The 27,148-nt window shown below is 45.5% G+C and overlaps 1 protein-coding gene across 1 annotated transcript in view; it reads left to right on the top strand.

The window, feature by feature from the left end:
* Positions 1-26,874, top strand: part of micall2b (mical-like 2b) — a 27,251-nt gene extending 377 nt beyond the window's left edge. The window contains exons 2-17 of the mRNA XM_053476993.1: positions 6,734-6,782; positions 11,310-11,451; positions 11,527-11,651; positions 12,777-12,907; positions 13,567-14,295; positions 15,601-15,891; positions 16,048-16,229; positions 16,539-16,599; positions 17,006-17,211; positions 18,433-18,473; positions 20,115-20,232; positions 20,777-20,879; positions 20,987-21,060; positions 22,848-22,962; positions 23,374-23,420; positions 25,880-26,874. Of these exons, the coding sequence (XP_053332968.1) occupies positions 6,734-6,782; positions 11,310-11,451; positions 11,527-11,651; positions 12,777-12,907; positions 13,567-14,295; positions 15,601-15,891; positions 16,048-16,229; positions 16,539-16,599; positions 17,006-17,211; positions 18,433-18,473; positions 20,115-20,232; positions 20,777-20,879; positions 20,987-21,060; positions 22,848-22,962; positions 23,374-23,420; positions 25,880-25,965 (2,500 nt within the window). The 3' untranslated portion in view covers positions 25,966-26,874. The remainder of the gene's footprint in view (positions 1-6,733; positions 6,783-11,309; positions 11,452-11,526; positions 11,652-12,776; positions 12,908-13,566; positions 14,296-15,600; positions 15,892-16,047; positions 16,230-16,538; positions 16,600-17,005; positions 17,212-18,432; positions 18,474-20,114; positions 20,233-20,776; positions 20,880-20,986; positions 21,061-22,847; positions 22,963-23,373; positions 23,421-25,879) is intronic.
* The last annotated feature ends 274 nt before the right edge of the window (positions 26,875-27,148 follow it).

Below are 27,148 nucleotides of genomic sequence, written 5' to 3'. Positions count from 1 at the left end.
ACTCTGTGTGTGTGTGTGTAAAGCGAGAGTGTGTGTGTGTGTGTGTGTGTAAAGCGAGAGTGTGTGTGTGTGTGGAGTGCGAGAGTGTGTGTGTGTGTGTGTGTGGAGTGCGAGAGTGTGTGTGTGTGTAGAGTGTGTGTGTGTGTGGAGTGCGAGAGTGTGTGTGTGTGTAGAGTGTGTGTGTGTGTGGAGTGCGAGAGCAAATGAGTGTGTGTGTGTGGAGTGCGAGAGCAAATGAGTGCGTGTGTGTGTGTGGAGTGCGAGAGCAAATGAGTGTGTGTGTGTGTGTGGAGTGCGAGAGCAAATGAGTGTGTGTGTGTGTGGAGTGCGAGAGCAAATGAGTGTGTGTGTGTGTGGAGTGCGAGAGCAAATGAGTGTGTGTGTGTGTGGAGTGCGAGAGCAAATGTGTGTGTGGAGTGCGAGAGCAAATGTGTGTGTGGAGTGCGAGAGCAAATGTGTGTGTGTGTGTGGAGTGCGAGAGCAAATGAGTGTGTGCGTGTGGAGTGCGAGAGCAAATGAGTGTGTGCGTGTGGAGTGCGAGAGCAAATGAGTGTGTGCGTGTGGAGTGCGAGAGCAAATGAGTGTGTGCGTGTGGAGTGCGAGAGCAAATGAGTGTGTGCGTGTGGAGTGCGAGAGCAAATGAGTGTGTGCGTGTGGAGTGCGAGAGCAAATGAGTGTGTGCGTGTGGAGTGCGAGAGCAAATGAGTGTGTGCGTGTGGAGTGCGAGAGCAAATGAGTGTGTGTGTGTGGAGTGCGAGAGCAAATGAGTGTGTGTGTGTGGAGTGCGAGAGCAAATGAGTGTGTGTGTGTGGAGTGCGAGAGCAAATGAGTGTGTGTGTGTGGAGTGCGAGAGCAAATGAGTGTGTGTGTGTGGAGTGCGAGAGCAAATGAGTGTGTGTGTGTGGAGTGCGAGAGCAAATGAGTGTGTGTAAAGCGCGAGAGTGTGTGTAAAGCGCGAGAGTGTGTGTAAAGCGCGAGAGTGTGTGTAAAGCGCGAGAGTGTGTGTAAAGCGCGAGAGTGTGTGTAAAGCGCGAGAGTGTGTGTAAAGCGCGAGAGTGTGTGTAAAGCGCGAGAGTGTGTGTAAAGCGCGAGAGTGTGTGTAAAGCGCGAGAGTGTGTGTAAAGCGCGAGTGTGTGTGTGTGTGTGTGGAGTGCGAGAGTGTGTGTGTGTGGAGTGCGAGAGTGTGTGTGTGTGGAGTGCGAGAGTGTGTGTGTGTGGAGTGCGAGAGTGTGTGTGTGTGGAGTGCGAGAGTGTGTGTGTGTGTGTGTGTGTGTGTGTGGAGTGCGAGAGTGTGTGTGTGTGGAGTGCGAGAGTGTGTGTGTGTGTGTGGAGTGCGAGAGTGTGTGTGTGTGTGTGGAGTGCGAGAGTGTGTGTGTGTGTGTGGAGTGCGAGAGTGTGTGTGGAGTGCGAGAGTGTGTGTGGAGTGCGAGAGTGTGTGTGGAGTGCGAGAGTGTGTGTGGAGTGCGAGAGTGTGTGTGGAGTGCGAGAGTGTGTGTGTGTGTGTGTGGAGTGCGAGAGCAAATGAGTGTGTGTGTGTGGAGTGCGAGAGCAAATGAGTGTGTGTGTGTGGAGTGCGAGAGCAAATGAGTGTGTGTGTGTGGAGTGCGAGAGCAAATGAGTGTGTGTGTGTGGAGTGCGAGAGCAAATGAGTGTGTGTGTGTGGAGTGCGAGAGCAAATGAGTGTGTGTAAAGCGCGAGAGTGTGTGTAAAGCGCGAGAGTGTGTGTAAAGCGCGAGAGTGTGTGTAAAGCGCGAGAGTGTGTGTAAAGCGCGAGAGTGTGTGTAAAGCGCGAGAGTGTGTGTAAAGCGCGAGAGTGTGTGTAAAGCGCGAGAGTGTGTGTAAAGCGCGAGAGTGTGTGTAAAGCGCGAGAGTGTGTGTAAAGCGCGAGAGTGTGTGTAAAGCGCGAGTGTGTGTGTGTGTGTGTGGAGTGCGAGAGTGTGTGTGTGTGGAGTGCGAGAGTGTGTGTGTGTGGAGTGCGAGAGTGTGTGTGTGTGGAGTGCGAGAGTGTGTGTGTGTGGAGTGCGAGAGTGTGTGTGTGTGTGTGTGTGTGTGTGTGGAGTGCGAGAGTGTGTGTGTGTGGAGTGCGAGAGTGTGTGTGTGTGTGTGGAGTGCGAGAGTGTGTGTGTGTGTGTGGAGTGCGAGAGTGTGTGTGTGTGTGTGGAGTGCGAGAGTGCGAGAGTGTGTGTGGAGTGCGAGAGTGTGTGTGGAGTGCGAGAGTGTGTGTGGAGTGCGAGAGTGTGTGTGGAGTGCGAGAGTGTGTGTGGAGTGCGAGAGTGTGTGTGTGTGTGTGTGGAGTGCGAGAGTGTGTGTGTGTGTGTGTGGAGTGCGAGAGTGTGTGTGTGTGTGTGTGGAGTGCGAGAGTGTGTGTGTGTGTGTGTGGAGTGCGAGAGTGTGTGTGTGTGTGTGTGGAGTGCGAGAGTGTGTGTGTGTGTGTGTGGAGTGCGAGAGTGTGTGTGTGTGTGGAGTGCGAGAGTGTGTGTGTGTGTGTGTGGAGTGCGAGAGTGTGTGTGTGTGTGTGTGGAGTGCGAGAGTGTGTGTGTGTGTGTGTGGAGTGCGAGAGTGTGTGTGTGTGTGTGTGGAGTGCGAGAGTGTGTGTGTGTGTGTGTGGAGTGCGAGAGTGTGTGTGTGTGTGGAGTGCGAGAGTGTGTGTGTGTGTGGAGTGCGAGAGTGTGTGTGTGTGGAGTGCGAGAGTGTGTGTGTGTGGAGTGCGAGAGTGTGTGTGTGTGGAGTGCGAGAGTGTGTGTGTGTGGAGTGCGAGAGTGTGTGTGTGTGTGTGTGTGTGTGTGTGGTGTGCGAGTGTGTGTGTGTGTGTGTGGAGTGCGAGAGTGTGTGTGTGTGTGTGGAGTGCGAGAGTGTGTGTGTGTGTGTGGAGTGCGAGAGTGTGTGTGTGTGGAGTGCGAGAGTGTGTGTGTGTGGAGTGCGAGAGTGTGTGTGTGTGGAGTGCGAGAGTGTGTGTGTGTGGAGTGCGAGAGTGTGTGTGTGTGTGTGTGTGTGTGTGTGGAGTGCGAGAGTGTGTGTGGAGTGCGAGAGTGTGTGTGGAGTGCGAGAGTGTGTGTGGAGTGCGAGAGTGTGTGTGTGTGTGTGTGGAGTGCGAGAGTGTGTGTGTGTGGAGTGCGAGAGTGTGTGTGTGTGGAGTGCGAGAGTGTGTGTGTGTGGAGTGCGAGAGTGTGTGTGTGTGTGTGTGTGTGTGTGTGGAGTGCGAGAGTGTGTGTGTGTGTGTGGAGTGCGAGAGTGTGTGTGTGTGTGTGGAGTGCGAGAGTGTGTGTGTGTGTGTGGAGTGCGAGAGTGTGTGTGTGTGGAGTGCGAGAGTGTGTGTGTGTGGAGTGCGAGAGTGTGTGTGTGTGGAGTGCGAGAGTGTGTGTGTGTGTGTGTGTGTGTGTGTGGAGTGCGTGAGTGTGTGTGTGTGTGTGGAGTGCGAGAGTGTGTGTGGAGTGCGAGAGTGTGTGTGGAGTGCGAGAGTGTGTGTGGAGTGCGAGAGTGTGTGTGTGTGTGTGTGGAGTGCGAGAGTGTGTGTGTGTGTGTGTGGAGTGCGAGAGTGTGTGTGTGTGTGTGTGGAGTGCGAGAGTGTGTGTGTGTGTGTGTGGAGTGCGAGAGTGTGTGTGTGTGGAGTGCGAGAGTGTGTGTGTGTGGAGTGCGAGAGTGTGTGTGTGTGGAGTGCGAGAGTGTGTATGTGTGTGGAGTGCGAGAGCGTGTGTGTGTGTGTGGAGTGCGAGAGCAAATGAGTGTGTGTGTGTGGAGTGCGAGAGCAAATGAGTGTGTGTGTGTGGAGTGCGAGAGCAAATGAGTGTGTGTGTGTGGAGTGCGAGAGCAAATGAGTGTGTGCGTGTGGAGTGCGAGAGCAAATGAGTGTGTGTGTGTGGAGTGCGAGAGCAAATGAGTGTGTGTGTGTGGAGTGCGAGAGCAAATGAGTGTGTGTGTGTGGAGTGCGAGAGCAAATGAGTGTGTGTGTGTGTGGAGTGCGAGAGTGTGTGTGTGTGTGTGTGTGTGTGTGTGTGTGGAGTGCGAGAGTGTGTGTGTGTGTGTGGAGTGCGAGAGTGTGTGTGTGTGTGTGTGTGGAGTGCGAGAGTGTGTGTGTGTGTGTGTGGAGTGCGAGAGTGTGTGTGTGTGTGTGTGGAGTGAGAGAGTGTGTGTGTGTGTGTGTGGAGTGCGAGAGTGTGTGTGTGTGGAGTGCGAGAGTGTGTGTGTGTGGAGTGCGAGAGTGTGTGTGTGTGGAGTGCGAGAGTGTGTATGTGTGTGGAGTGCGAGAGTGTGTATGTGTGTGGAGTGCGAGAGTGTGTATGTGTGTGGAGTGCGAGAGTGTGTGTGTGTGGAGTGCGAGAGCGTGTGTGTGTGTGTGGAGTGCGAGAGCGTGTGTGTGTGTGTGGAGTGCGAGAGCGTGTGTGTGTGTGTGGAGTGCGAGAGCAAATGAGTGTGTGTGTGTGGAGTGCGAGAGCAAATGAGTGTGTGTGTGTGGAGTGCGAGAGCAAATGAGTGTGTGTGTGTGGAGTGCGAGAGCAAATGAGTGTGTGTGTGTGGAGTGCGAGAGCAAATGAGTGTGTGTGTGTGGAGTGCGAGAGCAAATGAGTGTGTGTGTGTGTGGAGTGCGAGAGCAAATGAGTGTGTGTGTGTGTGGAGTGCGAGAGCAAATGAGTGTGTGTGTGTGTGGAGTGCGAGAGCAAATGAGTGTGTGTGTGTGTGGAGTGCGAGAGCAAATGAGTGTGTGTGTGTGTGGAGTGCGAGAGCAAATGAGTGTGTGTGTGTGTGGAGTGCGAGAGCAAATGAGTGTGTGTGTGTGTGGAGTGCGAGAGCAAATGAGTGTGTGTGTGTGTGGAGTGCGAGAGCAAATGAGTGTGTGTGTGTGTGGAGTGCGAGAGCAAATGAGTGTGTGTGTGTGTGGAGTGCGAGAGCAAATGAGTGTGTGTGTGTGTGGAGTGCGAGAGCAAATGAGTGTGTGTGTGTGTGGAGTGCGAGAGCAAATGAGTGTGTGTGTGTGTGGAGTGCGAGAGCAAATGAGTGTGTGTGTGTGTGGAGTGCGAGAGCAAATGAGTGTGTGTGTGTGTGGAGTGCGAGAGCAAATGAGTGTGTGTGTGTGTGGAGTGCGAGAGCAAATGAGTGTGTGTGTGTGTGGAGTGCGAGAGCAAATGAGTGTGTGTGTGTGTGGAGTGCGAGAGCAAATGAGTGTGTGTGTGTGTGGAGTGCGAGAGCAAATGAGTGTGTGTGTGTGTGGAGTGCGAGAGCAAATGAGTGTGTGTGTGTGTGGAGTGCGAGAGCAAATGAGTGTGTGTGTGTGTGGAGTGCGAGAGCAAATGAGTGTGTGTGTGTGTGGAGTGCGAGAGCAAATGAGTGTGTGTGTGTGTGGAGTGCGAGAGCAAATGAGTGTGTGTGTGTGTGGAGTGCGAGAGCAAATGAGTGTGTGTGTGTGTGTGTTGAGTGCGAGAGCAAATGAGTGTGTGTGTGTGTGTGGAGTGCGAGAGCAAATGAGTGTGTGTGTGTGTGTGGAGTGCGAGAGCAAATGAGTGTGTGTGTGTGTGTGGAGTGCGAGAGCAAATGAGTGTGTGTGTGTGTGTGGAGTGCGAGAGCAAATGAGTGTGTGTGTGTGTGGAGTGCGAGAGCAAATGAGTGTGTGTGTGTGTGGAGTGCGAGAGCAAATGAGTGTGTGTGTGTGTGTGTGTGTGTGGAGTGCGAGAGCAAATGAGTGTGTGTGTGTGTGTGTGTGTGTGGAGTGCGAGAGCAAATGAGTGTGTGTGTGTGTGTGTGGAGTGCGAGAGCAAATGAGTGTGTGTGTGTGTGTGTGTGTGTGGAGTGCGAGAGCAAATGAGTGTGTGTGTGTGTGTGTGGAGTGCGAGAGCAAATGAGTGTGTGTGTGTGTGGGTGGAGTGCGAGAGCTAATGAGTGTGTGTGTGGAGTGCGAGAGCAAATGAGTGTGTGTGTGTGTGTGTGTGTGGAGTGCGAGAGCAAATGAGTGTGTGTGTGTGTGTGTGTGTGTGGAGTGAGAGAGCAAATGAGTGTGTGTGTGTGTGTGGAGTGCGAGAGCAAATGAGTGTGTGTGTGTGTGTGTGTGTGGAGTGCGAGAGCAAATGAGTGTGTGTGTGTGTGTGTGGAGTGCGAGAGCAAATGAGTGTGTGTGTGTGTGTGTGGAGTGCGAGAGCAAATGAGTGTGTGTGTGTGTGTGTGTGTGTGTGTGTGGAGTGCGAGCGCAAATGAGTGTGTGTGTGTGTGTGTGTGTGGAGTGCGAGAGCAAATGAGTGTGTGTGTGTGTGTGTGTGGAGTGCGAGAGCAAATGAGTGTGTGTGTGTGTGTGTGGAGTGCGAGAGCAAATGAGTGTGTGTGTGTGTGGAGTGCGAGAGCGTGTGGAGAGCGAGTGTGTGTGTGTGTGGAGAGCGAGTGTGTGTGTGTGGAGTGCGAGAGCGTGTGGAGAGCGAGTGTGTGTGTGTGGAGGGCGAGTGGTGAGCGCGTGTGGAGGGCGAGAGGTGAGCGCGTGTGGAGTGCGAGTGGTGAGCGCGTGTGGAGTGGTGAGCGCGTGTGGAGTGGTGAGCGCGTGTGGAGTGCGAGCGCGTGTGGAGTGCGAGTGTGCGCGAGAGCGGGTGGGGGATATGTACATCACATTTAGGTTCGTGAGCGTGACCCGTTCCCAGGTCAGGACACTCTGAGGTCACAGGAGAGCCTGTGTGTGTACAGGGGAACACGGACAGATATGTTGGAATAAATCAAACTTTGTTTATCTTCTCACACACTTTGTTTCTTTTCCTTTCAGAGACTTTGACTCCTTAAACAAGGAAAATGTTTACGACAACAACCACCTGGTAAGCACTTTTACTTCGACGTTTAATACGGATGAATGTTTTAAAACGACCCTGTAAACTCCTGTCATTTGTATAAGCTGAGTTCCCGCCTCCTGCCTGATCATCAGCAGATCATGTGTGTGTGTGACATCGGTACAGGACACTGATTATTTTCATCTAACAGCATGTCTCTTACTGATGGACCTGTACACTCGATGCCACCTCTTGCTGTATCCGATCCAGACTGAGATCAGACTCTTTTCCGGGTTTTGATGCTGCGTCAAGGTTAGAGATAGGAATTATACCGATACAAATATGAAACGCAGAACTGAGATACAAAATGAAAAAGGGTAAAGAGTGTTACAGGAGGAAGCTTGAAACTAAACTCGGGTTAAACAACTTGAGGTGTAGAATGAGAACCATCACAGCTGACCAGGTGATGAAGACTGACCTACAAGAGGCCAATGAGATAGATCTGTCCTTTAACAGGTGTGACGATGTGGTCTCTGCCCAACCACCACCCTGCTCCTGCCTTGCCTACACTCACACCCCTTACTTACCTCATCCCAACAGTCCTTCTCTAGCAGCTACACCCCACTATCTCTCCGCAACAACTCCAAGGCTTTCACTGTCCCATCAGGACCCTCTCACAGACTCAGTGAGCCTACACCATGGAGGACATGAGAAGGGAATTCAGTCGCCAATGCCCAGAGAAGGTTGCGGGACCTGTTGGCTCCATGGTCATTTTTCAGCACATCTTTAACCTAAGTCTAAACATCATGAGTGTCCCTGTTCTTTAAAGAAAAAAAAAAACTTACCTGGGTCCTGTGCCCAAAAGTAAACACCCATGTACACACAGTGACTACAGACCAGTGACCTTGACCTCATGTCATAAAGTCTAAGAAGATACTGAAATACTAAAGTACCTCCGTTCAATAGCCGAACCATCACTGGACCACTTGCAGTTTGTCTATCAGCCTTACATTGTGTGGAGGACACCATCATCTTCCTGCTGCACAGAGCTTACACTCCTCCTGAGGAGGCAGAGGCAGCCCTTACTTTTCGAAGGCGTTCACCATCCTAAGTCCAAGCTGCTAAACACTGTGTCAGACACCATAGTGAGAAGCACAGGGGTTCCTCAGGGGTCCGTCCTGTCTCCCTTTCTGTTCACACTTTATACATCTGAGTTCAGGTACTGCTCCAGGTTCTGCCACCTGCACACAGACTCTGTGGTATCAGGAATGGTCAGGAGAGAGAGTACAGGAGCGAGGTGGATACCTTTGTTGAGTGGGGCACACCTGCAACTCAATATTTCAAAGACGAACTGGTGTTGCATTTTAGGAAAAGGAAAACCCACTAATCCGATTAACATCATGGGCACTGAAGTGGAGACAGTTAAAAGCTATGAGTATGGTCCAAGTGTACACCTAGACTGGTCTAAAAACAGAGATGTGCTATATAAGAAAGGTAAGAGCCACCTCTATTTTCTCAGGTCTTTCAATGACCATGCTGCAGATGTTTCGTGACTCGGTGGTTAGCGGTGTTCTTCGTAGAGCCATGTTCTACGCTGTAGTGTGTAAGACTCAACAGACTTATTAGTAAAGCTGGCTCTGTCGTTGGAGCAGACCTGGAGTCTCTGTTGGAGGTGTCTGAGAGGAGATTGCTGAGGAAACTTCTCAGGATTCTACACACAGCATCCTATGCACCTTGTGCCACATGGGTGTCCTACAGGAGCACATTTAGCCATAGACCGAGACCACAGAGAAGCACCACAGAACGCCACAGGAGGTCTTACCTTATTGTGGGGATCAAACTTTATAACTCCTCCCCCTTCTGTAGGAAGGAGAGCTACTGCCTGGGTTCTTCAATATCATGTGCAATATCGATAAGCAAGACCATGCGCTACATCACTCGCCACTGTTGCTAAATTCTACATCAGAATCTTTAAAGGTTTTTATTGCTACTGGTTGTTGCATGCTACTTTTGTCAATCTTATGTTTAATTTGCACTTTGTTACTGAGAGCGGTCTCTGGCACAAGAATTTCCTCCAGGATTAATTAAGCGTTACCTTACCTCTGTGCCGATTTTGATTAAAATTGCGATTCTATAAGGGTTTAGAAAAGCTACGTTGTTAATGAGCAGCGCGTATCTCTATCATCCGCCATAATTATTATTTCTAAACTTAGCAAATAGTTCACTCCCACCACATAGGATGAAAATGTGTAAATAGTTCAGAGTGTAGGATTATAAAGAGACTGCGACGTTTTACTGCCTCCAGAGTCTCAAAACTCAACTTGACAGTGAGCGCGTGGGTCGAGAGGCTGCAAGCATGCAAGGCACACATGATTTTCAACTAATTAGCGCTGGCGGTGTTGAGACTGGTGTAAGTGTGTGTGATGAGTGTGTTTGAGACTAATTTGCTCCCAGAGAGACAGCATTAAAATGCATATCTGTTGCATCACTCTGAAGCTTCTGCGCTCGCTACAGAATGGTTTCTATCTGAGACTGATCACCTGATCGCGACCGATCACACTGAACACCAGACGGTTCTGATCACTGACTGATCGACCGCTTCATCTCTGTTATAAATGTAAAAAAACAACAGATTTTTCTGTGTCAGTGGCGATACGTGACTCAGCACACAAACGAATGGTTTTTCCCCATCTCTAGTCGAGGTGCTGTGTAATGCGTAGCTGTCTTTTCCCCACGGAGGTCGTAGCCCACATGATGCCTGGCTGAGGCTGAAGCGCGCTCTCTCTGTGATCGTTATGTTTCTTAACCGTAAGTGAAAGTAAGACTTGTTCTCGTAAGCAGAATGTACACGTGTCCAAGCGCCAGAAGTTTCCATGAGCTCTTTAGTTCCAGCCTGTTTAGTCCTTGTTAAAGCAGTCTCTACACATCAGTGGGAGTTTCCTGGGATTAAACCCTGAAACTGGGAGAACTGGTGCGCGGAGTGAAAGTGAAAGTTTATTTGAGTTAATGGTAAAATCACAGACAAGACTGGTTGTGCTGGTGATGTCTGTGCCGGTCTCAGGAGAGGCCTCGTCTGCTCACACACACACACACACACACACACACACACACACACACACACACTGGATTATTGACTGTATGGAGAAGTTTTCCTGCCTGGGCTAGATTGCTCTTTCATTATTTTTTGTGATAAGGATCAGGTTTAGTAAATTCCGGTTGGTTTGGTCATGCTGGGGTTTAGGTTGTGCCTCCTGATCCCAGATTCAGTCTGTGATCTTCACTGTGAGCTCGTCTTCGTGTCTGCGTCCCCCAGAGGACCGCCTTCAAGCATTTCCTGTCTCTTTATTTACTTTAGCTTCTTATTCATCATTCTAACAGCAGTTCAGGAATTAGACAGCTGTATAAAATCACACTGCGAGGAGACGACCAGAGACGCACAGCTGGATCGGATCAACGCTCGTGATAAATGATACGTCTCGAGTTTAGTGCTGAAGTTCATGTGGGGACTCTGTGTCCTGCTAACGGAATGTTCTAGAATAGCATTGATGATAATGAGACAGAACCAAGCGTTTCACCAGAACTGCAGCATGATTGTGAAATCGCAACCCACACACACAGAAACACACACGCACACACACATACGGTGTTTAAAAATAACCGCATTACAAACAGTCACACGGTCAGACTGATGTATCTGAGACGCATGCTGCTGTGTAGACGTGCTCATTGATTCATGATTATTAATGCTATTTTAAATGAATTAAATAAGTGTATGAGTTGGTGTAACTGCAGATGTATTTACTGCAGAGACGTACTGTACATGTGTGAGACATGCAGGGACAGGGACGGAGGACGCGTGTTATAGATCTGATCAATTTATACTCAATTCAGTCCACAGTTAAGAGCTTGCTGTAGGGGGCGTGGCTACGTTTATTCATACCAGTAGGTCACATGACTCCACATACAATAACGTACCAAATTCCCAGAAACATCCTTTTAAAGAGCACCTAATACACACGCGTTCGTCGTGTTCAGCTCTTCAGGCGGGGCTCCAGTGGGCGTGTACAAACAAAACGTCGCTGGAAAAACTCTTTTTCTGTTTTTGTATTAAGGTCATTTAAACTTTCCTCCAAATGTGACCTCATCTAAGAAGAGCCCCTCCCTCAGCTTGTTGTGTGTTGTTTTCTAAGGGGCGTGGCTCAGTAGGAGCTCATTTGCATAGACACTGAAACAACATGTTTGGTCGAGGAGTGAAAGGGAGTGTGAGGCATTATCTAAGGATATTTCAGTGAAGCATTAACACACACACACACACACACCTTCTGGGGAGCTCTGAGACCTGGGTTAACCTGTTAAAGAAGTAGTCGCATTCAGGACTTTTCAACTTCATGTGTAATTTATGGTTTAAATCTTTTACAATAAAAAGAGAGAAAGTGCTTTCAGGAACATCTTGAAGCTCAAAAACCCAGAGATACTCCAGGAATAATTCTATCACACACCACAACATGTAAAAATAACTAATCTCATCTGAATAGAGCTTTAAGGTGCTGTTTTATTATGTCATGTGTGCATCAGGCGTTCCGTGTGGCAGAGGAGCAGCTGAACATTCCTGCTCTGCTGGATGCAGAAGACATGGTGGCTCTGAAAGTTCCTGATCGTCTCAGCATCCTCACCTACGTCTCGCAGTACTACAACTACTTCCACGGCCGCTCTCCCAGTAAGACCTCCAGACACCAGTAATACTCATACACACTTTATGGTAGAGATACTCACACTGTCTGTCTGTCTGGAGTCGGGGGTTTGGCAGGAGTCAAGAGGCCGGCTGAGGAACCCATCGACCGTACGTCAGGGAGCAAGAACCCACCGGTCACAGCTAAAGTCTACAGCTCACCGAAAACCATCACAGAACCCACCAAGGTAAGGGATGAGTTAGTGAAAGCAGTGACTCACTTTGGGTTTTCTGTCTTAACTTGTGATCCTAAAGTGAAAGAGTAGTCAGCGTATGTTTTGTTCAAACATGATTAACAGATAAACGATGTGAAAGTTGTGATTTGTGTAAGAGCTCACCTAAGTGATGTTAAACAGAGTGGAGCGCAGGTGATGATCTCAGGATCCTGCAAGGACACGATAAAGAACACATACGCCATCCTGAAGACCACAGACTGATGGGAAAGTAATTAACAACCAGGGTTAGTTATAAGAAACACCTCAAAGTCTCTCCCTAGAGAGATAGAGAGAGAGTGTCAGTCAGAAGTCCAGGAGGACAAGGAGCAGATGGAGATGCTAAAGAACAAAAGGAACATCAGATATTAAGGGAACATGCTCAATAGTTTTCTGGTCTAAGGAGAATAAAGGAGTTTGATGCACACCCTGAGACACCATGCCTGCTGGGAAGCTTGGGGAAATGGGCGTGGAGGTGCATGCATGGTGGTGTGGGCGTGGAGGTGCATGCATGGTGGTGTGGGCGTGGAGGTGCAGGCATGGTGGTGTGGGCGTGGAGGTGCAGGCATGGTGGTGTGGGCGTGGAGGTGCAGGCATGGTGGTGTGGGCGTGGAGGTGGGAACGGTCCATCAGCAGGGATGGAGTGAGATAACTGGAGCTACATACAAAGCAACTCTAAAAGAACACCCGGTTCATTTTGGGGGCGGAGCTTCACCTTTCACCAGGACAACGAGGCTCCATGTTCTGCCAAATCTGCACTGGAGGAACCACCAAGAACTCGAATGTGCTAAGACGGCACAGTTAAACTTCACACTCCAGAGTGGTTGAAAATCTGCTGCAGGACTTAAAGTTCTGCAGAACGACATCAAATTCTCCTTTTATTTATTTTCTCAAAAAGAAAGCGTGCAAAGTGAAAACAGACATCATTCCAGCTGAAGGTGTTTCTGTTGCGTCTGCTCACTCGGGGGTGTGAATACTTACTGTCAGTGCAGTTAGTTTGATGAACAGGTTTATCGCTTGTCTCTGGAGCAGCTCGTTTGCATTGCTGTGGTTAAGCGTGTCTGTGGAATGTCGTTAATGAGCTGCTGTTTGTTTTTGCAGAAGGACGTCCCTGTAGAGCGTTCCGATAAATCTGGCACAATAAACCGGGGCTGCAATATCTGCAACCAACACGTCCACCTCGTGCAGAGACACCTCGTGGACGGGAAACTCTACCACAGGAACTGTTTCAAGTATGATGATGATTAGATTTTATTATTACGTTACAGCCGTGCTTTTACAAATACAATGGTACATTTACATAAAGAGTGATCTCACCTGGTCCGGGGTTTGTGTTTAGTCTCGGTGTATAAATGTATTTGCCCCTACACATGCTCAAGCTTTTCAGCTCATACAGGGTTCTCATGCATATTTTGAATAAAAACATACATATTTCTTGTTTAAATGCTTCTACAAAGGATTTTCCCCTGTCATTTTTGTAAGAAAGTTGTTCTCAGAGATATCTTCTATGGGATTTGTGCGTGTGTGTGTATGTGTGTGTGTGTGTGTATATATATATATATATATATATATATATATAATAAATAGAATTAATTTTGCATCATCGAATGTAAACATGAGTGTGTGAGTTCGACTGGGTGAGAACCCCGGCCTGTCCCCCTCTCCGGTGCCGTGGTTCAGTAGCTGCTCAGAATGTGCTGTGCTGCAATGTCAACAGATGTAATCTGGCACACATGAGCGGTGAGTCACTGAACACGTCAGACGCCCGGGGGGAATTTCCAGTGAATAACCATCAGCAGCGTACATTAGCTAAATGATTTAATGTGTGTCTGAGAATTTCGGATCGATTCTGATGAAGAGGTTTGATGATGACGCTGTTTCTCTTTAACAGATGCAGCGAGTGCTCGAATATTCTCCTCTCAGGAACTTACAAACCTGGAAAAGAGCCCAACACTTTTATCTGCAAGTCGCACCAAAGCACACAGAAGGCTCCTCCAGCTCAGGTCACACCCCCTGCACGGTACAACGAGACTACACCAACCATCAGCAAGTCACCACCGACCCCAAAGGACATCACGCTCAAAAGTGTGGGAAAAGACCCCACGCAGCCTAAGCAAAGCCCGTTTTGGTCAACAAATAAGAATAAAAGCCCCTCTGCCCCTACACCTGCTCCTAGAACTGCCCCTTCACCTGCCCCCACAGCTTGGACTCCTAAAGCTGCCCCTTCACCTGCCCCCACAGCTTGGACTCCTAAAGCTGCCCCTTCACCTGCCCCCACAGCCGGGGCTCCTAAAGCTGCCCCTTCACCTGCCCCTGTAGCTTGGACTCCTAAAGCTGCCCCTTCACCTGCCCCCACAGCTTGGACTCCTAAAACTGCCCCTTCACCTGCCCCCACAGCTTGGACTCCTAAAGCTGCCCCTTCACCTGCTCCCGCAGCCGGGGCTCCTAAAGCAGAGCCTACACCTGCCCCCACGAGTGCCCCTAGAGCTGCACTTCGCTATAAAGCCACAAAGGATTCTGTGACTGTGATTGTGAAACCTCCTGCTGAGGAGAAAGTACTCGGGGAGACGCCTAAAGGTCCAAGCAGCTCCGTCCTCAAGAACCAGGAGGCCAGACAGAGGTAAGTGTTAGGGTTATGGAGCGGATAGGGTTAGGTTTTTGGGGTTACGGATGAGATGGGGGCAAGTGGTTAGGGTTTAGGTGGGGGTTAGGTTCGGGGTGGGTTAGGGTCAAGGTGGGTGTTGGGGTTAGGGGTTAGGGTTAGGGAGGGTTCTGTGACGGTTAAGTGTGGATTGGAAGAAAGTAACCTGAGGGCAGCTGAGTAAAGCGTTGTGTGACCTGCATGAGAACCAAAGTAGTGAATTTTATGAATTAAATTATAAATGGCAGTAATGTACTGCTGTGTTTAATTATTTAAAATATAATTATTGTTTTATTAAATTGCAAAAAAAAGTTACTTTTAAACTTAAGCTACTTGTTTAAGAACATACCTAACTTACACACATTCTATAATTCCTAATGAATATTAGTTTAATAAACTCAATTGTGAACTTGCAAGAAAAAGATATTTAAAAGCTTAATTAGGAGCAAACTTTCATTAATTATAAATTTACAAAGTAAAAAACCTAAAGTTTATTATAAACTGAATTATAAACAGCTGATGTGACTTAATACTAAACCAGTTTCTGAACTTAATTCTGAATTATAAACATACAGGTTAGCTTACTAGGAATTTCATTATTACTTTTATTATTACCGTACGTACTTATACAATGTGTTACTTTTAATTAGGAACTTTCTTCTGAACTTAAAGACAAAAATAAAAATAGCTTATTAACTCTTGCTTTTAAACTCTTTTAATGAACTCCATACTAAGGACTTTATGTATAAATTACTTGCAACTTTAAATACTTCAAAAGTACTTAATACTAAGCTTTATTACAAACCCTTATTTACAGGCTTACTCAGAACATAATTACTAATTAATCACTAACACATTGATGAACTTTACGCTCCTATTAAGCAGTAAATTACTCATAAAAATGCTTCAGTCTACAGAGTTTGTTAATTTTGGACTTACTTACAAACTTACTTAATGGGTCATTAACCCAACTTCCCTACTTATTTATGTCCTTACAAGCTTACTAAGAATGTAAAAACTCATAAATGGAGTTTATTTACAAACTTATCAATCTATTTAATTGCTAACTTAATAACTTTCCTTGCTAGCCATCAGATTTAATTAGAGACGTTCCTTCTTGTAAAGATCTTCCCACAGTTAAAGAACTTTCCTCTCTAAACTTGGTTAGAATGACATTGTTTAATGTTTATCTAATTAGCGAAAGAACTTAATGATGTGTTGGTTGTGTGATTAGAACTTTCACTTTAAACACTGTAACCTCATTTCGTTCTTTTCTCTCAACAGATTCTTTGAGTCCGGGAGCAGCTCCGCGAGCCCCGTACCTGCCACTAAGGGCATTACAACAACCCCAGCTCTTGAAAAGCCAGGTGCTGGAGGTGCAGGAGCTGCTGGAGGTGCAGGTAAAGGCAAGCTGGTGCAACGAGCTGGCAGCTGGGCAAAAGAAAAGAACAAGGAAAAGGAGAATGAAAGTGAAAAGGAGAAAGCGAAGTCCGTCATTAGCAAGTTTGTGTTTGACGAGAACAGCAGAAAGAGCAGCCCGCTTTCCCAGCACGCGGGCCTGAGCGCTAACGCTAAGTAAGCACTTCTTATATACTTTATATAAATAACTCTGGTCAGGCGTTTGGTCACAACAAGGAGTTTTAATGTTCTTTTTTTATTTTAAGGTTTATGTCGCCCCCTTGTGTAGCATCAGTGCTAACACAGCTCTCTTTTTAACTGTTTTCACTACAGGACTAACGTTTCTCCCGCACCCACCGCCAGGTCCGGCCCGACCACCAGGGTGCTGCTGAAAGCACCAAAGTTTGATGTAGATCTCGGGCCAGACACGAGTCCAGCCGGGCCGTCCAGCTGGCTGCGCTCCCGGGACAAATCTCCATCCAGAGCAGCGAACACACAGCCTTCTGACAACAAGGGTGAGGGCGTTGGGAGGCTTTAACGATGTAGGCCAGATTAAACCGGTTTTATCTCTTTAAAGAGTTACACTACACCGAGTCCACTGGGCTGAACCAGAACTGATCAGTTTAGTAAACAACAAAAATCGTCTGGAAAGAACATTTCACTAGAAATCACTACATTTTGTAGTAATTCTGATCTATAAAATGATACTGTACTAGTACTCTATATTCTGTGTGTGTGTGTGTGTGTGGCCCCTGGTTGGTGTACTGTATTATTTGGCCCCTGAGCATTACAGACCCCTGACGGAGCCACTCTTTCCGTTTCAGAAAGCGCCGCAGCTCCTTCATCCTGGAGATCTCAACTCAAACCTGTGGAGAAGAACACGAAGTAGGTCTCGCCGTGCGTCTCTGTGCGGTCTCTCCTGACTCCCTTACGTCTCGATCCGTCTGCTTTCTCCTGCCTAATCTTACTGTATAATCCACGTATACTAGTGTTTCCTGTATTCTGTTATAACCCTGTGATTTGATTGGTCGACTCTCCAGATGGTCTGTCTCTCTCGCTCCCTCTCGTCTTGACGCGCCTTCCTCGCTACGCCGCACATCACCGTCGGCATGTCGCATCTGAGCCGCTGGCCTCTGCTTGGCCACACCCGTTTCTCTTCTTTCCCTGTCCTCTTTAAAACGTTCACCTGATGTAAAGGTGAGGGGACGTTCCACGTGTGTTCCACGGCTCGGTGCAGAGGGACAAGGCCGGTTCATTCACTTGGCCACTTCTTGCTTTTTCTGCTCGTCAGATCCAGAAGCCCTCAGGACTCCGCTCCGGCGAGCGACCCCAAGGCGTCTAATGCGGTCGCTCGGCCCTGGGAGTCGCCCAACCAGAGCTCCACGGCGCCATCTACTGCTCCTGTTCATGCAAACAGCGGCGGCGGCAAACTTCCCTCGAGCGTCGTGCTGGAGATCAGCATCGCGCCCGGCCGGGGTGGAGAGGACGGATTTAAAGGTAAGAAAAACGGGATTTGTGGAGGAGTGTGTGATACGTATATGCTGTAGTTCATAACCGTGACTCCACCCCCACGTGACTCCACCCCCATGTGTCTCGGCCCTCTGTGTTTTGAACGTTTTCAGGAAACCTCAGCATTTGATCATCTGTAACGAGGGAGAGAGCTTGAGAGGGTAGTAAATGTTGCATGTTTAAATGTTGCGTGTTTAACTTTGCCGTGCCAAAATCTAGGGTTTTGGGCGAGCCCTCAAAGCCCCCTTATCCACCCCCCCCCCCCCCACACACACACACACACACACACACACACACAGCCGGCCACTTTCTCTGTAAGCCACACCCCCTTTGACCACTACCCACTTAGCCACACCCCTGTCATCCACGCCCCATCTCAGCCACATCACTCTTCAAACACGCCCCTCCCAACCATGCCTGTTTTGTCCACACCCCCTATAAGCCACACCCCTTTCTTCTCACACCAAGCCAAAGTTTTTAAAACCGTTTTGGACCACAGTTTTATTTTTATTATTCTTTACACTTATGTTTTTGTTCATCTTCACTTTCTTTACAGTTATTTATCTTTTTTATAAAAACATTTCTGTGTTTTATTGTATTAATTAGTGTCTGTCTAGCCCTCTCCTTTATATTATTACTGTTCACCAGGAGCAGCAGCGCCCCTCAGGGGCAGTGAAGTGTATTACACATTATGATTGGTTAGAATGGTGTGGTCCACGTGGGGGTGCTATAGGACAGGAGTGTGTGTGTGTGTGTGTGTGTGTGTGTGTAGCACTAGGACATGAGGACTGTGTGACTGATGATAATATTTAGACTGGCTGTAATATTCGCTCTTTATGTCGAGTGAAGTCTCTCTAACAGGTTTATATTAATATTCCAATGGGTTCTGTTGCCATAGTAACGGCTGATTCACAGAGCCTTCTGATAAACAGGTAGTGTGTGACTGTTCATGTGTGGAAGTGTTTTAATGAACACGGAGCTTTATGGAAGGAGTCTCCAGTGCGAGAGGAGGTTTCACTTCATTATCACTTTAAGCGTTTCATCGTATGACTGTATGTGACCAATAAAATCATTAAAAATAGAATTTTAATTAATGTATGTAAAGTATAACTGATGGAGAAGGGTGTGTGTAGTTCCTCTGTGTGTGTGTGTGTGTGTGTGTGTGTGTGTGTGTTTGCTTACAGATTATTTTTTCTCTCTTTATTTTAGAGATACACTCCCCATCAGCGACGAGCCAGAAGCCCTTGAAGGTGTGTGTGTGTTTAAGATCTGTACAGCCTTCATACTGTGTGTGTGTGTGTGTGTGTGTGTGTGTGTAAATCATTCTTTATACTCCGTCTTCATCAGAACTCTTCTATCTGTACATTAGGTTGTGTTTAGTCAGGAGTGAGAGGGTGAGACACCGGTCTCTTCAGACGTCTTCTACATGAGACATCATTTCCTGTTTTTAAACACTACAAACACAAGCGTTTAACGTTTAACTTCAAACTAAATGAAATTGAACACAAAGCTACATTGTTACTGAGCAGCGCGTATCCTTGTGATGTTATCCGCCAGAATTATTATTTGTAAACGATCTTTGTAAATAATTCACTCCTACACACGGGATGAAACTGTGTGAATAGTTCAGAGAGCGCCACCTGTAGGATTATAAAGAAACTGCAACATTTTACCGCCTCAAACACCTCTAAAGTTTCTAACACACATGATTTGTGACCGGGCTGGTGGTGTGTGTGTGTGTGTGTGTGTGTGTGTGTGTGTGTGTGTGTGTGATGAGTGTGTTTGAGACTTTCACTCACATAGAAAGTTCAAAAGAGTTCAAAGAAAAAGGTTTTTTAACGTGTGTGATGTTTGATGATGTCATGCCATATAAACGCGTATCTGTTGCATCACTCTGAAGCTTCTGCGCTCGCTACAGAATGGTTTCTATCTGAGACTGATCACCTGATCACGACCGATCACACTGAACACCAGACGGTTCTGATCACTGACTGATCGACCGCTTCATCTCTGTTATTAATGTAAAAACTGTTCAAAGAGAAATAAAGATTTTGGTGATCCGTGACTCGGCACACAAAAGATCACGATTCCGTTTTTTCCTCGTCTCTAACATTTCCTCACCTGTTGGCTGTTAAACTGCTCACGTTAAAACATTCAGAAGATTCTGTAAATCACAACAGGGAGTTACATCGTGAGAACATCCTGAAGATGAGAAGTCAGTCTCATTAAAAACTGTTTTAATGATGTTGAACATTAACGGCATGTTGAAGCTACAGCTCTGTTACACACCTCATAGATTTGTAGATTCCTATTAATCGAACCACAGTGTGTTAATTTCCTGATAAATGAATTAGAGAATCTTACTGGAGATGATTAAAGATAACAGTTTTTTTTAGATGCGCGGTTTAAAAATACGTTATCATTTTGTATGTTATGAAGACTGAAGGTGGAGTCATGTGATGTGTTTTTACTTTGATGGTGTAAATGACACACACACGCTACAATGTTACACACTTTATTTAATCTTTAATGCTCAGGTGTAATGTACAGGAATAGAAGTGCAGGTTTTTTTCCCTTCGTTTTAATTGAACGTCATTTTTTTGCTCTTTGCTCTTTCTCTTTTTCTCTTCTCTCTATTTTTACATGCGTTTATTCTGCAGTATTTATATCCTCTGTGTGTGTGTGTGTGTGTGTGTGTGTGTGTGTGTGTGTGTGAGAGATGGAGACCCTGCTCAGAGCGGCACGGCAGCCTCAGTGATGAGAGCTTCAAGACCTTCACAATTATTACCTTAAATATAATAAATCTCTCTTTCTCACTTACACACACACACACACACACACTCTGTGTGTTCATAATGAACAGTCTTTGTCCTGTTGTGTGTGTGTTCCAGCCGGACTACATCCCCCAAAAGGAGATCCTGAGGGAGCTGAAGGAGATCGAGATGAAGCTGGATGATCTGGAGAAGGAAGGCGTGGCCCTGGAGAAGCAGCTGCGGCAGTGTGAGGAGGGTGAGGAGCCGAGGGCGTTAGAGGGGCGTTAGAGGGGCGTTAGAGGGGCGTTAGAGGGGCGTGGCCGTACGGCGTGTACGAGGCTCTCGACCCCACCAACACGACGTCACCCTAATGAAGTTTTGTTTCTCATGAAATACTTCCTGTAGTGCGACATGAGTTCGAGCTCCACTTCCTGTTTATCTTCACCGCCTCGCCTCCTGACTCGCGGGCCGCATCATTAGCGCCGATCATCGCAGGAGGCTAATGGCGTCACTGTCCGGCGGCTTTTATTAGAATTACAGAACGTTCTTAACGAGAGTGCTGTGGTTAATTATCGCTTCTTCATCTTCAGAAACTGTTTATTTCATTATGGGTTTAATTTCTTTATTTTTAGCTCGTGGTCCGAATAAACACAGGAACGCTATCACTTTCAGTTTCCTCTGAAGATCAGATGGTGATCAGATGGTCATCCTGGCCACGGTGTCGTTTAGTCGCTCCTAAAGCTCACTCTGTACACACTAACACTCCTCTCTCTGTGTGTGTGTGTCCCTCTCTCTCTCAGAGGATCAGGAGGACGTGTTAACTAACGACCTGATGGTGGACTGGTTTAATCTGATCCGCAGAAAGCAGGTGTACATCCGCCGCGAGTCCGAGCTGGTCTACATGTAAATACACCTTTAATAAGAGATTACTGACGAACACGGTCGTGGACCGAGAGCATGAGCTGTACAAACTGTGTGTGTGTGTGTGTGTGTGTGTGTGTGTGTGACAGTGGGAGATCTCAGGACCTGGAGGAGGAGCAGCCTACTGTTGAGGTGGAGCTTCGCAAACTGATGGATAAACCAGGTAACAAATCATTTCACTGTTTATTAACTTACTGACCAACAAAACCACACGCCATCAAACACCTCAACACCAACCGCCCCGCCCGGGCTCCAGGACCCCAACCGCCCCGCCCCACTATAAACGGGAAAATAATGAGTTGCATATTCAATAATCAATTTTCACCCCCTGTACAGGTCTCGTGAAATCTAGTCCTGGAGCCCAAACTCGTGTGTTTTTGTAGCGGACTGTAAACCTGTTTATTTCTGTTAGGGCTCTATGTACGGTGGCCCTGAAGTGAAAAACAAATTAACAAAACTGAAAACAAAATAACAAACCCCAAAACAAAATAAGTTCAAAACCAAATTAACAAAACGGCTGTGCAAACAGCATGTAACTGATGGCACTGAAGTCCTCTTCGGTTTCCCTCTGACTGAACTGTAGAAATATGAGCTCTCGGTTCCTGACATCTGTTGGACCTTCAAGCACCAGGGCTTGCTAATGCAGCATATCATTTATATTACATAACATGTTATTAACACTGCTTCCATGATGCAATGCACTTCTTAGGGGGGGGAGGGACTACAGTACGTCTTGTATATCTTGAGTGACAGATGTCTCGTCCAATTAGCGGTAAGCATTTCATTCGCAAACTTGTACCTACCTTTTCCGGTTTGTATCTTACTGGCCGAGAAGTGCAATACAAATTAACAAAACAGAAAACAAATTCAAAAACAAAATAACAAATCCGAAAACAAAATAACAAAAACAAAAACAAAACTTTGTTTTCCGTTTTGTTAATTTGTATTGCACTTCTCGGCCAGTCAGATATTAGTTTTTGTTTAGATTTTGTTTTCTGTTTTGTTAATTTGGTTTTGAATGTGTTATTTTGTTTTGGGTTTTGTTAATCACGGCCACCGTATCTATGGGGACGGACTCACTTTTTATATCTAGTGGTTATTCGAGGAACTGCACGCTTTGGCACTCCTGCGTCGGCTTCATATTTGAGAAGCTCCTGCTGCCTCGTGCCGTCCCCTTCAACTGCCTGGCCTGGTGACTTACTGATCTACATTTTATTTATTTAATGAACTTACTTGCGTCTGGATATGAATTACTGACTGTCTCTGTCCTGATGACCTCCTGGTGCAGGTGGATTTAATTACTGACTCGTTTATTATATCTTTACTAAACGACATGCTGACTTACAGACACACTGATTATTTACTGAGTTACTGACCCGCCCACAGACTTGGTGACGTCCTGATCGGTTCCCTGCCCGTGTGCTCTGTAGCTGTGTGTTTCAGCGAAATCGCTGAATTAACTATGGCTTGACTAATGAAATCCGCTTCGGGGTAAACCCGACCCCTGAGGTGTACCGCCCCCGGCCTCGTCTCCGCATCTTTAAACGCTCTGGCGTCTCGTTCAGGACAGAACGCAGCGATTGGAACACAGAGAGGGTCTGTTGAGCGAAGTGGCCATTAGAGCGGCGCGGGCTCGCCGTGCTCCTGACGCCCGGGTGTGAAGTGTCGGGTGTTAAGTGAATAAGCGCTAACGGCTTCACTCCATGAAACTGTATAATAGATTAAAGTGAAGGAGGACTGCAGAGTTTTATCATAAATTAAACACCGGAATAAGAGCTTTCACTCTGATGATGATGAACACTTGAGAGCAAAGCATGCTGGGAATTTAATATTGTTCAGGATTGTTTAAGATAAAGTAATGTTTAGAAATGATTAGGATAATTTATCATTATATATTCTGTAATAAACACTTTATAACAAGGGTGTGTGTTTGTGTGTGTGTGTGTGTAGAACACCTGAAAACTTTGCGAGACAAGGAACGAGAAGAGGAGCTGATGGCAAAACTGGTGGAAATAGTCAACGACAGAAACGCGATTGTGGACGGGCTCGATGAGGACAGACTGAGGTGTGTGTGTGTGTGTGTGTGTGTGTGTGTGTGTGTGTGTGTGAGAGAGATGGAGCAGTGTCCAAGTCTGTGTGTTGGTGTTACAGTATCACCTGATGTTTGGGTAGAGACACTCGGGGTTGTGCAGTTGCAGGTAAACAATTAACTCTGCACTGGTGTTACTGTTGCACCACAGTGCTGATGTTCTCCTGTAACGTCACGGCCTCGAGTGGTTTATTCCCCTCACACCACAGCCCTCACAACTTCACAGTGAACATCGTGAATGTCGATGCCTCACCGGTCTCCTGACACTGAAGACTCCTTCCATACATGTGGAAAACTTGTTTTAAATGTTTGTGGGCGGGGCGTTGTTCCATTCAGACAGGAAGTTGTGTCTGTGTTGTGTTACTCATTTCCTGTGTGTTTCTGCAGGGAGGAAGAGGAGGATGAGCAGCTGAATAAGATGATGCAGAACCTGGGTGAGTAGAGACTAAAACTAAAACCTGATAACTCTAACATTTTTATTTAGTTTTATACTTATATTTTATGCTTTATATTATATATAAGAACACGGTGGGAAATTTTATATTTAATTTTATCATAAAATTTGCAAACACATAAATTAACCCTTAATACTCCGGTGACTGAAATACTTACATATTTAACATTTCAGCATTTTTTTCACATTTTTTTTATTTATTTAACTGAGTTTTCTTTTTTTAATTCTTTCATAGTTGTCATTTTTCATGTTATTATTTAATCCCGCTCAGTCAAATTACCGCGTGCAGTCTGTCGCCCGTCTGGGGTCAAAGAAGTCAACTCAAAAAGTCTATCTATATTATTTAAACTGGGACTCTCAATATTAATGTCACACTGACACACGCTAACTGCACTCACTCGCTCCGGACGTGTTACACACACACACGTCAATTTTATCAACGCACGCGTTAGCCAATTGTGCTAGCTAAGTTAGAAAGGAGCTAACGGACCTGGTGAGCGCTATAGGATCAGATACGAGCCACAGTATTATTACTGCTGTAAGGAGTTCACCACGCCGCAGATTATAATTTACCTTCTGAAACTGTGAAATCCAAGAGATTTGATAAAACTGTAGAATCTGTTTCACTTCTTTATTCCAACATCACACGTTTATAACACAAGTAAATGTGAGGATTCTAAAGTCGTGATTAATCCTGATTAATCTTTGACCTTTTATCTGTCTATGATTAACTAGATATCATTTTTTATCGACTGATAGCAATAATTTAAACATTAAAGTGTGCAAAAAATACTTTCTTTTATTTTAAACCGTTCTTCACCTGATTAATTGTTAAATTAACGAGCTAACAGTCTGAAGATTCCTTATTTTTTCTCCAGTGTGTCACACGGCTGTGATTTTAAAGTAAACTAAGTGAGAACTCTTTCGTTTGGATGATGCAACTTCCTGTCATGTAATGAAAGTAAAAATGTTGAACAAATTCACAGATTTATACAAAATATAAAATTCTATAATAAAAACAGGTTAAAGATTATTTGGTGAATTAAAGTTGAGTCGATGAGAGACGTAAGCGCAGAGTGTTCTGTTGCTTCATCTAGAATTTAAGCTACTTTCAGTGTGTGTGTGTGTGTGTGCGCGTGTGTTTGTTGCAGATATTAGAACAGCGTACAGAGTTTAGCTTTAGCGGTCAGCATTAGCTTTAACGCCAGTTGTTGTGAGACTGATAATTACTCGAGCACTTACGGCGTGAAGCTTTTAGCGCGGCGTGACAGAACAGATCATTAGCATGAAAGTCTCGTCAGCGCCGTGTTTCTGTTTTTAAAGTTAAAACCTGAAGTTTCTTTACAGGACGCGCTGACACTCAACGCCCTCCGCCTCCGATCAGCGCGATCGCTAACTTCTCTGTAATTGATGTGTGTGTGCGTGTGTGTCAGTGTTTTTATAAAAAGGCCAAAATGTGACTAACACACGAAGTTCTGCGTTCCATTTGTGTGTAATGAGCGCTAATGGAGACGGCGCTCCATGCCACGTGACCTGCCCACTTTTTAGCCAAATGAAATGCACGCTCACAAAAACAAAACAAAAAAAAACTAACATGGTGTAATTCAGCAGGACAATTAAGCTGGTGCCGAATCGCGGGCAAAAGTCAGAAGCATTTGCAATTCATGATTTTAAAAAAGTGTTAATCAGTTTTGGTTTCAGCCCAAACGTTCCAAACCGAAACCCGAGCGCTCGCACCGCTGTGAGTCTGAGTGCTAGCTAGTGCTAATCTTCACTTCTGCTTTAGGGAATAAAAAAACCTATGGAAAAATTAACAAACTTTATTAAAAAACAAGCACAGGGAAAAACCTCACAGGAAAAACATTTAATTTATAATTTAATCAAGAAAACATCACAGTTTAAGTGTTTTAATGTGCATTAAAAAAAGCATTTTCATCATTAAAATCAAACAAATTTAAATATGATGATTAATGAAGAGATTGTTCTCTTCAATAGAGTTCAAATGTAAAAGTTTATGTAATTATTATTATTATGAATTATTACATGGGAAGTGCTTGAGAAATGTTTTAGATCAGTTATAATATCAAAGTATTAAATTTTTTTTCTAATGTTTTAAATAGTTTAATAATAATTAAAAATAATTATAAAAACCTAATAAAAATTATTTATTATTATTAATTATTATTATTAATTATTTTACACCCACATTTATGTAAAAATGTTTTATTTACTTATTTATTTTGTTGGTTGTGTTTATGTAAGTTTAATAAAGGTAAAGGAATATTCTAAAAACAGTTGAATGTTAATAAAGGCTGTACCGCGTCAATTAGACCCTTTAATCGCTGCAGGGTTTCAGTGGACGTGTTCACAAAATACAGACATGAGTGTGTGCTGGAGATTAAGTTAATAACATAAACATCTTTCTCTTCCTGTGAACAGACACAAAGAAAGAAAAGAAGAAGAGATCCTCCATGTCCAGGCTGTTTCGGCGCAAGAGCAAGCGCGAGGCCACTGAGGACTTATAGTCTGTGTGTGTGTGTGTGTGTGTGTGTGTGTGTGTGTTTTATCTCTGAGATCTACCCAAAGTAATTTCACCACATCTTTATTATTATTCTCTTAAATGTCTTATGTTTAATATAAGACATCAGTTTCCGTCTTTAAAACTCTCTCTCTCTCTTTCTCTCACACTCACATGCAAAACAGCCGGTGTGTGTGTGTGTGTGTGTGCGCGCGTGCTCTTAGCATTTATAGCAATAACACACAAACCTACAAAGCTAGCTAAATGACTTAAAGGCTAAAAATTTTAAATCACGACACAGTTGCGACGCTGCTGCCTGAAATGAATGAAGAAGAGAAAGTGTGTGTCCTTCCAATGAGCGGAGACGGGTTTCAGTACGGGTCGGATCACATCACACTCTGAGAAATGAGCTGTGTAAGGCGGGGGGGCTTTGATGTATTTCCTGGTGTATGCTAAAGCGTTATCAGAGGACACACTCGGGAGGTTAAACACTGATTCATATTGAATTACAGAGTCCCAAAGTTGTGTCTGTTCTTTTAATATCATACTTTTATGGATCATTTTTTATAAAACCCTTATTAGGTGTAGTTGTGTAGTATGACCAGCAGGGGGCAGCCAGGATCTGACACTAAACAACATTCTGTAGGAACTGAAAATACAGTTAAAAAAATACAAATCAGGTTCAATTTTGAAATTTGTTGATTTTTAAAAATATATATGAAATATATGTATGTGTCTGATATATAAATAGAATATGAGCATGGCAGCATTGACTAAATAAATTATTAGTATTTATGTGTATAAGTGCTTTTGAATTCTTACCTGCAAAATGTCGTGATTTTTTTTTTTGCCATTTATTTTAAAGTAAAATTTTAGATTTATATTGTGTATGAAAATTAATAAAGTTTTTTCAAGAACTTCCTATAGTTGACTTGTTTGTGACTTTTTCGTAAACTGATAGGATTAGTGTTGAATGGGGGGGGGGGGGGGACCTTATTAATGAACAGGTTTAAGAAAAATCCTGAGAAATTCATCTTCAGTGTAAATGAGGTGCTGAAGTCTTCATTATTAATTTTTGCAATTTTTTTGTAAGAAAATGTTTTGTATTTTGATCATCTTGAGGAACCTGGCTTTAAAACTGTTAAAAACTTTTTTTTTTTCCAGGAGCAAGGTGTGTGTGTGTGCAGTGA

Source organism: Clarias gariepinus, chromosome 18, assembly GCF_024256425.1.
Source record: "Clarias gariepinus isolate MV-2021 ecotype Netherlands chromosome 18, CGAR_prim_01v2, whole genome shotgun sequence".
In the NCBI taxonomy this organism is placed as follows: Eukaryota; Metazoa; Chordata; class Actinopteri; order Siluriformes; family Clariidae; genus Clarias; species Clarias gariepinus.
Note: the sequence above shows the minus strand (reverse complement) of the source record. Positions and strands in the feature narration are given on the sequence as shown.